Source organism: Mesoplodon bidens (assembly GCF_964165515.1).
Source record: "Mesoplodon bidens genome assembly, chromosome: 8".
Classification (NCBI taxonomy): Eukaryota; Metazoa; Chordata; class Mammalia; order Artiodactyla; family Ziphiidae; genus Mesoplodon; species Mesoplodon bidens.
In genome coordinates, this window is record NC_138165.1 from 17813842 (window position 1) to 17829154 (window position 15313).

The following is a 15313-nucleotide window of genomic DNA, read 5'->3' on the forward strand; positions in this document are numbered from 1 at the left end:
TAACAGATGTGTTGCTTATAAAAACTGATGGTTTATCTGCTTCCGCCTAAAAATTAATAGTCATTCAATATAGGGACCATTCATTGAATTGACCTCGGAAGGATATTTCTAGTCCATTGATTCCTCCTTTATATTATTCATTTATGCTAGGTAAAATTTTGTCTCCATGTCTTGTATAATGAAGAAACAGAAATAAAAGCTATAAATGGAAAAGAACACTTCTCCAGGGTCATTTAATTCAAATCTTTTTAAGGGAAGTTCTTTCTTCAGTTTTAATTATCTAGTAATAGCCATTGTTTTTCTGCTATATCCAATAGTATTTCTACTCTATGAGAAACAAATTTATTTCAAATATCATTTCTCAAACACATAGTGCTTACCATTAAGCAAAATTTCTTAATTTATTTTACAAATTATTTAAAAGGGATGATAAAAATTTTTAATTATGCATATTACATAAATATGACATGAAAGATATGGATTAGGTCATGGTGTACACTTCCTAAGCCTTTTTTTTTCCATACAACACAGTTATGAGAGCAGTATAAAATGTCCATGTGTGTCTACTATTACATATGTGATTTTAAATCTCTAAAAACAATCTAGCATCTTTTGAAGTACAACCTACATTTTTTCCACCGTCAGTAATTTAACACAATAAAAGAAACTTCCTTGAATATTCAAAATGCACTGCCAGCCTGCTAGTACTAAAGCACATCTTCTGTTGAGTACCAAAGGTAGTACCATATTGCCCTTATGCATACTTTAAATGTACAGTCCTCAATTACCTTCCAGGTGCTTCTTCAATAAAACCCCATTTTACCAATTCAAGCTCATATCCCACTGACACAAACAGTCCTCTCCGTTTGGTTGTATCTTCTTTCTCTTCAATAAACATGATTTTCCCCCCCTTCATCTCTGTTGTTTTGCCACCAGGAATGCTATCTCCCTTATCTTCTACTCTTACTTGAGTGCCTCTTTTCCAGAAAGCTCTTCCTGAGTCTTTTAGTCCATATGGTGCTCTTACTGTCATTTAACTTTCCATTGTTCTGATTTCTGTTAACTAGCTTATTCTTATGCTTTTCTGTAAGCCTCACCTGTTCTTACATTCTGAAACACATGGGAAGTTTCTCTACCAAACTTTGTTTATTCATTGTTCATTTTTGTACAATTCAAATTTCTAGAAACACTAAGTCAACAACCGATGTACAAGAAAAAAATAAAATAAAATAGGGCCTTACTTGTACAAAAACACTACATTCAGGATCCTTTTTCCCTTATTTTGGAATGCAATTTCTAAGTGTTTCTCATGCTGGCTACTAACAGGGACATCATTTCAAATTTGGGTCTGATATTCCCCCTCTTCCTTATGGTGCACAAGGTAATACAGTGGTTTTCAAATTTGTTTTTTAGGGACAGAGTTTTTTCTTCAAACTCATTCTTACCTAGAATTTCAAATATGTAAAAGAGGTGCAGCAGAATAACCCTTATTAAAGAGAGTGCGGAGTGTGAGGGGAAAATGAGGGGTCCTGTCTGCTTAGCCCTTCTACAGCCCCACCAGTAGCTCCTAGGGCTCCTTGGAGGAATTCTGGAGGCACCATGTAGAAACAGGAGAAAACCTGACCTTGGCTCTGCTCTCTTTTCTCGGTTCAGGCTTGCGCTTGAGTCTCCTCAACCTTAAAAACAATGAACTTGATCATCAGAGACCATTCGTATAAACTACAAAGCCTCATAATGCAAGCAGTACTCAAGTGAATCAAAAAAGCTTCACACCTAGACTATTTTGGTGTTCAATTGTTGTATTGAGTCAATATTTTTAGAAACTTTCTTATGAAAAAAATTGGTTGATGTTTGATAAAAATTAGTATCGAGGATTGATTAAAGATTTGAACAATTTGGGGAGAGTTATTTAGATTCTGGTTTGTGAGTACCTTTTATTGTCAGTAAATTTCAGTTTTGAAAATTCTACTTTGAGTTAGCATTTCAAAAAAAGAAACCAAAGTTTGTATTCAACATTCACAACTTCTAATCTTCTGTATTCCTTCAAGGAAGCAAGCAGTGTAACATAGTGTTCCTACATAGAAACAGTCTGGTATAAATATCAGTCAGATATTTGCTTTGGCAGGTGTTCATTTAACAGAATGTGTGAAGAAATACACAGACCTGGTGTCAGACAAATGCCATTAAAGAGTACTGTCATTCCAGTTAATAAAATATATTGGTGAAATTAGCCATTTCATTTTGGCTGTATTTAAAAAACTATTTCTACGGGGCATTGATTCACTTGTAAATGGAAAAAAAGTCAGGCAAAACACCAAAACAGTAAGTTCCACTTGATTCCGAGCAACCTGTTAAATAAACCATTGCTGCTTTTAACTGCAAAGTACTTAAATGTGACTGCCAAAGTCTATCATTTTTTTAGAATTCCTGGTTTCTCCATTAGACAAACTTGACTCAGCTATCAATATAAAAGTGACTTAGCTGTCAATTTGGCTTGATCAAAACAACTTTTGATACTACTAATCTTTTTACCAAAACTTTTCATTTTACAAAATTGATTTATAATTTGAAAATCTCAGTGAAAAACCCAGTTCATCTATGTGCATGTATGTGTGTGTGTGTGTATATATATACATATATATATGAATAGATGTATAATTTTAGAAATATTTATTGCTAAATAAAGTTATTTCTAGTGAACTAAACTTTGCAAATAAAAGTAATACATTTATAAAACTTACTGCAAATTTAATTTTTTGACTGGAGTGCCCTTGTTACTGACAAATTATATAAAATTTTAAATATACTTAAAGTAAGAATCATTCAATCCATGTACACTTTTTTAAAATTCAATTAATAGTTGTGTCATGCTTTTGTACAAGGAGATTTACTTGACCCAGATAGGAATTGAGTACTAAGATTTAGTTTCTGATACCCAGAAACTTGCAAACTAATGAGTGTCATAATGAGGAACTTCAGTATAAGGTTATCATCTTAGTGGTACAGGCAAGTGCTTTAAAATGTCACTTAAAAAAATGTTGAAAAGCAAGTAAGGTCAGAAAATGAATCAAAGGGGAACTTTTTTGCCTGGAGTAGCAGTGAGAGATTCCTGTTCATACTTTCTTTCCCTTTTGCTGTAGAACCAACATCAACCAGCTTTAAAAACACTGTTATTAAAAAAGGAAAAAAATTTCTGGCAAGGGTGAGGAGAGTGATTTTGACTTGGGAAATCCTGACGGAGAGGGCAAAGGTAAAGAAGTAAGATAAGAAAGAAAGGGAACTAACATTCACTGAGTACTTAGCAATTGAACTTTTATGTTTATTATGACATTATGTTTCTTCTTAAAGGAAACCAGCTAGAAAGCTATTGAAGCCACTGAGGTATAAGCAGGAATGGAAAATGAACAAATAGAATAGAATTTTTTTTTAATCTTGGCTCTATTCAACTTTGTCGCAGTTGACCAGTCCTTGAGGAAAGAGTATCTAGCCCCAAACTAATAGAGAATGTTAAATAAGATTTTCTTTCAAACTGTATTCATTCCTTGAATTTAGTAGATCATCAATGTTTTTAATTTGTTTGTTTGTTTTTTGGCTGCGTCGGGTCTTAGTTGTGGCACGCAGCATCTTCGTAGAGGCATGTGGGATTTTTTTTTTTTTTTTTTTTTGCGGTGCATGGGCTCTTTGTCATGGTGCGCGGGCTTCTCTCTAGTTGTGGTGTGTGGGTTTTCTCTTCTCTAGCTGCGGTGCACAGGCTCCAGGGTGCATGGGCTCTGTAGTTTGCAGCATGCAGCCTGTCACGTTGAGGCATGCGAGCTCAGTAGTTGTGGCGCGCGGGCTTAGTTGCCCCGTGACATGTGGGATCTTAGTTCCTTGACCAGGGATCAAACCCACGTCCCCTGCATTGTAAGGCAGATTCTTTACCACTGGACCACCAGGGAAGCCACTTAATTTGGTTTAATTAAGGTATAAGTTACAATGGAAAATGGGTAAATAAAGCTAATGCTCAGAAGATATATTATGAAATAAGTTTTTGGAATAGATGCCACCCATAAGCACTTGAATACAACTGCTACTGATAAGACCCACAAGAAGTATAGTACAGCTGTGAAAAGACACTTGAAAGTTGGTTGCATATTTCTTTTTAGAAAGATGTTACGTTTTGGGTCTTTAAGGGAAAGATCCCATTGTTTTTCAATAGCTGAAATACATCAAAATAAAACCCCAAAGGAAAGCATTCTGACAGTTAAAATGTTGTAGTTTCATTTTTAAAAACAACTTCTAACTTTACTATACATTTGTGTTTCACTTATCTACACCAGCTCTTTATTTTATGTTCTGAAATAAATTTCCCTCAAATTTCTAGCAGTAATAAACGGGAGTCTGGTTTTTCCCATTTCTCCAAAGTTAAATATCTTAAAAAGAGTAGAAAGACAAGAGGTAGGCAATAATTTGAAGTTATGTATGCCTTCCAGAGAATCTGTATTTAGTTCATTTGTTTGTTCAGCTGGTGAGAATCTATTATCATTGGTACATTTTTACATTACATATCATAGAATTTGAGCGCATCTTGTCTGAAGACGATGTTTCTAAAGAAAGAGCCAGATATTTGTGCTCAAGTGTAAAACTCCGTAGTAGGAAATGATGTTCAAAAGTAAGGTTAAATCAGCCTTAGTGTTTATTTTAAGACTATAAGAATTATTTGATAATTGCTTCTGTTAAGAGCTAGCTACACGCAAGCTAAGCTGAAATATTGATAGGAATGGACTTGCACACCATACTAAATTAGAACTGTATTAGTTTCACTTTTAAGAGGAGACTTTTTCTGAACTTCTCTGGTTCAGTAAAGTCACATCAATATCAATAAATCAAAATTTCCCTAATTATTTTATTATTAACATGCATATCTTGATATGCTGTTTCCTACATTATAAAATAGTAGCATTAAATGCTGCAAAATTCCATAGTTCACTTCTTGTGGTATGCAGAGTTCCCATAGAAAATGTATATGCCATGTATTGGACACTATTAATTTTGACATCATAAAGTTGGAAAAAGTTTTAAATTGGTTATTTAAATATGGTTCTTAAGGAAAAATTGCTGTAGAACAGGATTAGAAATTTTTTTTTTCATTAAGAGGCCAGATAGTAAATGTTTTAAAGCTTTATGAGCCTAATGGTCTCTGTCACTACTCAATTCTGCCATTGCATCACAAAAGCAGCCATAGGCAATACATAAATGAATGAGCAGGGCTGTCTTCCAATAAAACTTTATTTTCAAAAGCAGGTGGTGGGTCAGATTTGGCCTCTGGGCCGTAGTCTGCTAACCACTGTTATAGAACATATAAACATTTTACATTTTCTCTGTTTAACAAAGATAACCACACTTCTCACTCTCTATAGTTTATGTATATAGTTAATATATAATATATTGTTATATATATCGATATATATTGAGATTTGTGAGAACCAAACACATGGGAAAGGACTTTAAAAACTAGAAGTATTGATCAAACGGTACAAACGTCTAGTTAAAGATGAATAAGTTCTGGGGGCCTAATATATAGAATGGTGATTATAGTTAATAATACTGTACTATATATATGCAAGTTACTAATTGAGTAGATCTTAAATGTACTTACCACAAAAAAATGGTAATTCTGTGACATGATAGAGGTGTTAGCTAACACTATGGGTGGTAATTATTTTGCAGTATACTCTAAATACCAAATCAACATGTTGTACACTTTAAACTTATACAATGTTATATGTCAATTATATCTCAATAAATCTGGGGGGTAAAAAAAAACTAGAAGCATTTCCATCTATAAGTGAAAGGCATTATGAGTATAAACAGGAAATGTTCAAATATTCATATGTTAAATGGGCATTATCTACCTGCAAACTTATCAGGATGCCTTTTCTAATATAGTCAGCAAGAATTATTTCATGTTTCTAACAGTTGGGGAGATTTAGAAATGTCTATTATTTATGATCCTCTATTATAGTTAGTTCTATCATAAATAGGAATTTTGTTTGAAACGAATTTGGTATATTTGGGCACTGTATTTCAAATACATGGAACCAGCACTATATCTTTTCTCTTCTTCTACAGCTAAAAAATAGGAAGGCACTAATTTTTTAAAATGAAATATAAATCCCATTAATATATTAAAATTGGTATCACTGCCATATGATTATTGGGGATGAGGAAATTAGGATAAAAAGAAATGAGCTAAAGAACAGTAACAGCACTGTTGACAAGGGAAGCTGATATCACCCTCACATAGAAAAGCAGAGGAAGTATTAAATCTGAAGTTCTCCACGTAAAGTGGGAAATATAACTTCTGACCCAGGTTAGACAAAGACATTCCTTTAAATTATTTTAACGTTTAGACTGTTCAGATTAAAAATTGATTTATCCATAATAAATTATCCATAATAGATTAAAGAATTCAGATTACAATGACAAATAGCTCACAGATTGATTACATGAAAATGTTTCTGCTTCAAAGGCAACAAAAAAATTGCTTCAGAGTTTTAGAGAAATATGTTTTGAGGAGCTTCAAGATGGCGGAAGAGTAAGACGCGGAGATCACCTTCCTCCCCACAAATACATCAGAAATACATCTACATGTGGAACAACTCCTATAGAACACCTACTGAACACTGGCAGAAGCCCTCAGACCTCCCAAAAGGCAAGAAACTCCCCCATACCTGGGGAGGGTAGAAGAAAAAAGAAAAAACAGAGACAAAGAACAGGGATGGGACCTGCACCAGTGGGAAGGAGCTGTGAAGGAAGAAAGGTTTGCACACAGTAGGAAGGCCCTTTGTGGGCGGAGACTGCGGGTGGCAGACGGGGGAAGCTTCAGAGCCACAGAGGAGAGCACAGCAACAGGGGTGAGGAGGGCACAGCAGAGAGATTCCCGCACAGAGAATCGGAGCCGACCGGCACTCACCAGCCCGAGAGGCTTGTCTGCTCACCCGCCGGAACGGGTTGGGGCTGGGAGCTGAGGCTCCGGCTTCGGAGGTCGGATCCCAGGGAGAGGACTGGGGTTGGCTGCGTGAACAGAGCCTAAAAGGGGCTAGTGCGCCACAGCTAGCCGGGAGAGAGTACAGGAAAAAGTCTGGACCTGCCAAAGAGGCAAGAGACTTTTTCTTGCCTCTTTGTTTCCTGGTGCGCGAGGAGAGGGGATTAAGAGCGCCGCCTAAACGAGCTCCAGAGACGGGCGCGAGCAGCGGCTACCAGCACGGAACCCAGAGACGGGCATGAGACACAAAGGCTGCTGCTGCCACCACCAAAAAGACTGTGTGCAAGCACAGGTCACTCTCCACACCTCCCCTCCCGGGAGCCTGTGCAGCCGGCCACTGCCAGGGTCCCATGATCCAGGGACAACTTGCCCGGGAGAACACATGGCACACCTCAGGCTCGTGCAACATCACGCCGACCTCTGCCTCCACAAGCTTGACCCAAATCAGTACCCCTCCCTCCCCCCGGCCTGAGTGAACCAGAGCCCCCGAATCAGCTGCTCCTTTAACCCCGTCCTGTCTGAGCGAAGAACAGACGCCCTCAGGCGACCTACAGGCAGAGGCGGGTCCAAATCCAAAGCTGAACCCCGGGACCCGTGCGAACAAAGAAGAGAAAGGGAAATCTCTCCCAGCAGCCTCAGGAGGAGCAGATTAAATATCCATAATCAACTTGATGTACCCTGTGTCTCTGGAATACCTGAATAGACAACGAATCATCCTAAATTGAGCAGGTGGACTTTGGAAGCAACGATATATATATATTTTTTCCCCTTTTTCTCTTTTTGTGAGTGTGTATGTGTATGCTTCTGTGTGTGATTTTGTCTGTATAGCTTTGCTTTTACCATTTGTCCTAGGGACTGTCCTTTTTTTTTTAATTACTTAAAAAATTTTTTTTCTTAATAATTATTTTTTATTTTAATAACTATTTTATTTTATTTTATCTTCTTTCTTTCTTTCTTTCTTTCTTTTTCTCCCTTTTATTCTGAGCCACGTGGAGGACACCTCTTCGTGCTTCAGCCAAGCGTCAGGGCTGTGCCACTGAGGTGGGAGAGCCAAGTTCAGAACACTGGTCCACAAGAGACCTCCCACCTCCATGTAATATCAAACGGTGAAAACCTCCCAGAGATCTCCATCTCAATGCCAAGACCCAGCTCCACTCAACTACCAGCAAGCTACAGTGCTGGACACCCTATGCCAAACAACTAGCAAGACAGGAACACAACCCCATCCATTAGCACAGAGGCTGCCTGAAATCATAATAAGGCCACGAACACCCCAAAACACACCACCAGACGTGGACATGCCCACCAGAAGGACAAGATCCAGCCTCATTCAACAGAACACAGGCACTAGTCCCCTCCACCAGGAAGCCTACAAAACCCACTGAACCAACACTAGCCACTGGAGAAGGACACCAAAAACAACGGAAACAACGAACCTGCAGCCTGCGAAAAGGAGACCCCAAACGCAGTAAGTTAAGCAAAATGAGAAGACAGAGAAACACATAGCAGATGAGGGAGCAAGGCAAAAACCCACCAGGCCTAGCAAATAAAGAGGAAATAGGCAGTATACCTGAAAAAGAATTCAGAATAATGATAGTAAAGATGATCCAAAGTCTTGGAAATAGAATGGACAAAATACAAGAAACGTTTAACAAGGACCTAGAAGAACTAAAGAGCAAACAAACAGAGATGAACAACACAATAAATGAAATTAAAAATTCTCTAGAAGGTATCAATAGCAAAATAAGTGAGGCAGAAGAACAGATAAGTGACCTGGATGATAAAATAGTGGAAATTACTACTGCAGAGCAGACTAAAGAAAAAAGAATGAAAAGAATTGAGGACAGTCTCAGAGACCTCTGGGACAATATTAAACGCACCAACATTCAAATTATAGGGGTCCCAGAAGAAAAAGAGAAAAAGAAAGGGACTGAGAAAATATTTGAAGACATTATAGTTGAAAACTTCCCTAATATGGGAAAGGAAATAGTTAATCAACTCCAGGAAGCCCAGAGAGTCCAACACAGGATAAATCCAAGGAGAAACACACCAAGACACATATTAATCAAACTATTAAAAATTAAATACAAAGAACAAATATTATAAGCAGCAAGGGAAAAACAACAAGTAACACATAAGGGAATCCCCATAAGGTTAACAGCTGATCTTTCAGCAGAAACTCTGCAAGCCAGAAGGTAATGGCAGGACATATTTAATGTGATGAAAGAGAAAAACCTACAACCAAGATTACTCTACCCAGCAAGGATCTCATTCAGATTTGATGGAGAAATTAAAAGCTTTACAGACAAGCAAAAGCTAAGAGAATTCACCACCACCAAACCAGCTTTACAACAAATGCTAAAGGAACTTCTCTAGGCAGGAAACACAAGAGAAGAAAAAGACCTACAATAATAAACCCAAAACAATTAAGAAAATGGGAATAGGAACATACATATCGATAATTACCTTCAATGTAAATTGATTAAATGCTCCAACCAAAACACATAAACTGGCTGAATGGATACAAAAACAAGGCCTATATATGTGCTGTCTACAACAGACCCACTTCAGACCTAGGGACACATACACACTGAAAGTGAGGGGATGGAAAAAGATATTCCATGCAAATGGAAATCAAAAGAAAGCTGGAGTAGCAACTTTCATTTCAGACAAAATACACTTTAAAACAAAGACTATTATAAGACACAAAGAAGGACACTACATAACGATCAAGGGATCAATCCAAGAAGAAGATATAACAATTGTAAATATTTATGCATCAAACACAGGAGCACCTCAATACATAAGGCAAATACTAACAGCCATAAAAGGGGAACTCGACAATAACACATTCATAGTAGGGGACTTTAACACCCCACTTTCACCAATGGACACATGATGCAAAATGAAAATAAATAAGGAAACATAAGCTTTAAATGATACATTAAGCAAGATGGACTTAATTGATATTTATAGGACATTCCATCCAAAAACAACAGAATACACATTTTTCTCAAGTGCTCATGGAACATTCTCCAGGATAGATCATATCTTGGGTCACAAATCAAGCCTTGGTAAATTTAAGAAAATTGAAATTGTCTCAAGTATCATTTCCAACCATAACACTATGAGACTAGAATCAATTACAGGAAAAAATCTGTAAGAAATACAAACACATGGAGACTAAACAACACATTACTTAATAACCAAGAGATCACTGAAGAAATCAAAGAGGAAATCAAAAAATACCTAGAAGCAAATGACAACGAAAACACAATGACCCAAAACATATGGGATGCAGCAAAAGCAGTTCTAAGGGGGAAGTTTATAGCTATACAAGCCTACTTTAAGAAACAAGAAACATCTCAAATAAACAACCTAACCTTACAGCTAAAGCAGTTAGAGAAAAAAGAACAAAAAAACCCCAAAGCTAGCAGAAGGAAAGAAATCATAAAGATCAGATCAGAAAAAAATTGAAAAAGAAATGAAGGAAACAATAGCAAAGATGAATAAAACTAAAAGCTGGTTCTTTGAGAAGATAAACAACATTGATAAACCATTAGCCAGACTCATCAAGAAAAAAAGGGAGAAGACTCAAATCAGTAAAATTAGAAATGAAAAAGGAGAAGTAACAACTAACACTTCAGAAATACAAAGGATCATGAGAGATTACTACAAGCAACTCTATGCCAATAAAATGGACAACCTGGAAGAAATGGACAAGTTCTTACCAAAGCACAACCTTCCGAGACTGAACCAGGAAGAAACAGAAAATATGAACAGACCAATCACAAGCACTGAAATTGAAACTGTGATTAAAAATCTGCCAACAGGGCTTCCCTGGTGGCGCAGTGGTTGGGAGTCCCCCTGCCGATGCAGGGGACACGGGTTTGTGCCCTGGTCCGGGAAGATCCCGCATGCCGCGGAGCAGCTGGGCCCGTGGGCCATGGCTGCTGAGCCTGCGCATCCGGAGCCTGTGCTCCACAACGAAAGAGGCCACAACAGTGAGAGGCCCACGTACTGCAAAAAAAAAATAAAAAATAAAAATCTGCCAACAAACAAAAGCCCAGGACCAGATGGCTTCACAGGCGAATTCTATCAAACATTTAGAGAAGAGCTAACATCTATCCTTCTCAAACTCTTCCAAAATATAGCAGAGGGAGGAAAACTCCCAAACTCATTCTACAAGGCCACCATCACTCTGATACCAAAACCAGACAAAGATGTCACAAAGAAAGAAAACTACAGGCCAATATCACTGATGAACATAGATGCAAACATCCTCAACAAAATACTAGCAAAGAGAATCCAACAGCACATTAAAAGGATCATACATTATGATGAAGTGGGGTTTATCCCAGGAATGCAAGAATTCTTCAGTATATGCAAATCAATCAACGTGATACACATATTAACAACTTGAAGGAGAAAAACCATATGATCATCTCAATAGATGCAGACAAAGCTTTCGACAAAATTCTACACCCATTTATGATAAAAACCCTCCAGAAAGTAGGCATAGAGGGAACTTTCCTCAGCATAATAAAGGCCATATATGACAAATCCACAGCCAACATCATCCTCAATGGTGAAAAACTGAAACCATTTCCACTAAGATCAGGAACAAGACAAGGTTGCCCACCCTCACCACTATTATTCAACATAGTTTTAGAAGTTTTAGCCACAGCAATCAGAGAAGAAAAAGAAATAAAAGGAATCCAAATTGGAAAAGAAGAAGTAAAGCTGTCACTGTTTGCAGATGACATGATACTATACATAGAGAGTCCTAAAGATGCTACCAGAAAACTACTAGAGCTAATCAATGAATTTGGTAAAGTAGCAGGATACAAAATTAAAGGACAGAAATCTCTTGCATTCCTATACACTAATGACGAAATATCTGAAAGAGAAATTAAGGAAACACTCCCATTTACCATTGCAACAAAAAGAATAAAATATTTAGGGATAAACCTACCTAAGGAGACAAAAGACCTGTATGCAGAAAATTATAAGACACTGATGAAAGAAATTAAAGATGATACAAATAGATGGAGAGATGTACCATGTTCTTGGATTGGAAGAATCAACATTGTGAAAATGACTCTACTACCCAAAGCAATCTACAGATTCAGTGCAATCCCTATCAAACTACCAATGGCATTTTTCACAGAAGTAGAACAAAAAAGTTCAGTTTGTATGGAAACACAAAAGACCCAGAATAGCCAAAGCAATCTTGAGAAAGAAAAATGGAGCTGGATGAATCAGACTCCCTGACTTCAGACTATACTACAAAGCTACAGTAATCAAGACAGTACGGTACTGGCACAAAAACAGAAATACAGATCAATGGAACAGGATAGGAAGCCCATAGATAAACCCACACACATATGGTCACCTTATCTTTGATAAAGGAGGCAAGAATATACAGTGGAGAAAAGACAGCCTCTTCAATAATGGTGCTGTGAAAACTACAGCTACATGGACAGCTACATGTAAAAGAATGAAATTAGAACACTCCCTAACACCATACACGAAAATAAACTAAAAATGGATTAAAGATCTAAATGTACGGCCAGAGACCATCAAACTCTTAGAGGAAAACATAGGCAGAACACTCTATGACATAAATCACAGCAAGATCCTTTTTGACCCACGTGCTGGCAAAATGGAAATAAAAACAAAAATAAAGAAATGGGACCTAGTGAAATTTAAAAGCTTTTGCACAGCAAAGGAAACCATAAAAAAGATGAAAAGACAACCCTCAGAATGGGAGAAAATATTTACAAGTGAAGCAACTGACAAAGGATTAATCTCCAAAACACAAGTAACTCATGCAGCTCAATATCAAAAAAACAAACAACCCAATCCAAAAATGGGCAGAAGACCTAAATAGACATTTCTCCAAAGAAGATATACAGAGTGCCAACAAACACATGAAGGAATGCTCAACATCATTAATCATTAGAGAAATGCAAATCAAAACTACAATGAGATATCATCTCATACTGGTGAGAATGGCCATCATCAAAAAATCTACAAACAATAAATGCTGGAGAGGGTGTGGAGAAAAGGGAACCCTCTTGCACTGTTGGTGGGAATGTAAATTGATACAGCCACTATGGAGAACAGTATGGAGGTCCCTTAAAAAACTAAAAATAGAGCTTCCATACGACCCAGCAATCCCACTACTGGGCATATACCCTGTGAAAACCATAATTCAAAAAGAGTCATGTACCACAATGTTCATTGCAGCTCTATTTACAATAGCCAGGAAATGGAAGCAACCTATGTGTCCATGAACAGATGAATGGATAAAGAAGATGTGGCACATATATACAATGGAATACTAGTCAGCCATAAAAGGGAACGAAACTAAGTTATTTGTAGTGAGGTCGATGGACCTAGAGACTGTCACACAGAGTGAAGTAAGTCAGAATGAGAAAAACAAATACCACATGCTAACACATATATATGGAATCTAAAAAAAAAAAAAGAAAGAAAATGGTCAGAAGAACCTAGGGGCAAGACGGGAATAAAGATGCAGACCTACTAGAGAATGGACTTGAGGATACGGGGAGGGGGAACAGTAAGCTGGGACAAAGTTAGAGAGTGGCATGGACATATATACACCACCAAACGTAAAATAGATAGCTAGTGGGAAGCAGCTGCATAGCACAGGGAGATCAGCTCGGTGCTTTGTGACACCTGGAGGTGTGGGATAGGGAGGGTGAGAGGGAGGGAGATGCAAGAGGGAGGAGATATGGGGACATATGTGTATTATAACTGATTCACTTTGTTATACAGCAGAAACTGACACACCATTGTAAAGCAGTTATACTCTAATAAAGATGTTAAAAAAAGAGAAATACATTTTGCAGTTTTCATAATCAGAAGAATCTTAATTATATAAATTATGATATCCACATTTAGTGTTCTTAGGAATACTATCATACTTTAGAGATTGACGACTTTAAAAATATTTTGTTATGTATTAGATAACCTAAGGAAACATTTCCAGTTAAGCAGGTGCATATTACATAGTTTGCCTTTTTAGAACACATAGGGGAGACCAGGGTATTTTAAAAGATAAGGGAACCAACAATTCCAGTAACATCATCACTATTTCAATTAGGATCAAACACTAGACGAGCTAGTGCTAATGAGATGTTTTTCTGACCTATAGAAAATGATTCAACCCTCCCACGTCCAGTTACGAGAGAAAAAATTAACGAGTTGCTTAATTACTATTTTTTTCTCCAGGTTTGGGGATGTTCTCTCTAGATTCTCAAGTCAGATGGATTTGATGCATACTTCTATATTAATACTTATCATATTACATCATGGATATTTTATATTTGCACACATACATCCCTAGTGCTTTACACAGTGCCTGGCACTTAGTCACACTTTATTGGTTAAATGAATTAAAGACTGTACCACAAGGAGTTCTGCTGTCACTGATATTAACAGTGTTAAGATAGATGATTTCTCAATATGCTGGCGCCATGCAAATAACTTTTCTACAAGCTATCCAAGGAGGCATTAGATGGATGAAGTTGTCTTTCAGAGTAAGGAAGGTACTGTGTTGAAATTTCCTAAGGTGCCCAATTACCTTAGATTTTAATTACATCTTAATAAATGGTTTTAATAATAAACTTGCACTATTAAAACACACTATTATTTTGAGATAATCTACTGTTAGGAGTAAAGATTAAAGAGGCCTTCAATAAGTGGTGCTGGGAAAACTGGACAGCTATGTAAAAGAATGAAATTAGAACACTCCCTAACACAATACACAAAAATAAACTCAAAATGGATTAAAGACCTAAATGTAAGGCCTGACACTATAAAACTCTTAGAGGAAAACACAGGTAGGACATTCTTTGACATAAATCGCAGCAAGTTGTTTTTTAATCCACCTCCTAGAGTAATGAAAATGAAGACAAAAATAAACAAATGGGATCTAATTAAGTTTAAAAGCTTTTGCACAGCAAAGGAAACCATAAACAATACAAAAAGACGACCCTCAGAATGGGAGAAAATATTTGCAAATGAAGCAACCAACAGGGGATTAATCTCCAAAATATACAATCAGCTCATGCAGCTCAATATCAAAAAAACAAACAACCCAATTAAAAAATGGGCAGAAGATCTAAATAGACATTTCTCCAACGAAGACATAAGATGACCAAAAAGCACATGAAAAGATGCTCAACATCACTAATTATTAGAGAAATGCAAATCAGAACTACAAAGAGGTATCACCTCACACCGGTCAGAGTGGCC

General features: G+C 37.0%; 1 protein-coding gene across 4 annotated transcripts in view; it reads left to right on the plus strand.

Moving 5' to 3' along the window:
- LOC308621465 (uncharacterized protein) overlaps positions 1–15313 on the plus strand; it is a 196456-nt gene that overhangs the window by 13825 nt on the left and 167318 nt on the right. The window contains exon 5 of one of the 4 annotated variants that reach the window (XM_081242043.1): positions 8013–11074. The exons of the other annotated variants lie outside the window; for them this stretch is intronic. Coding sequence (XP_081098169.1) covers positions 8013–8067 — 55 coding nt within the window. The 3' untranslated portion in view covers positions 8068–11074. Of the gene's footprint in view, positions 1–8012; positions 11075–15313 lie in introns of those variants that run through there. 4 annotated transcript variants of the gene reach the window in all.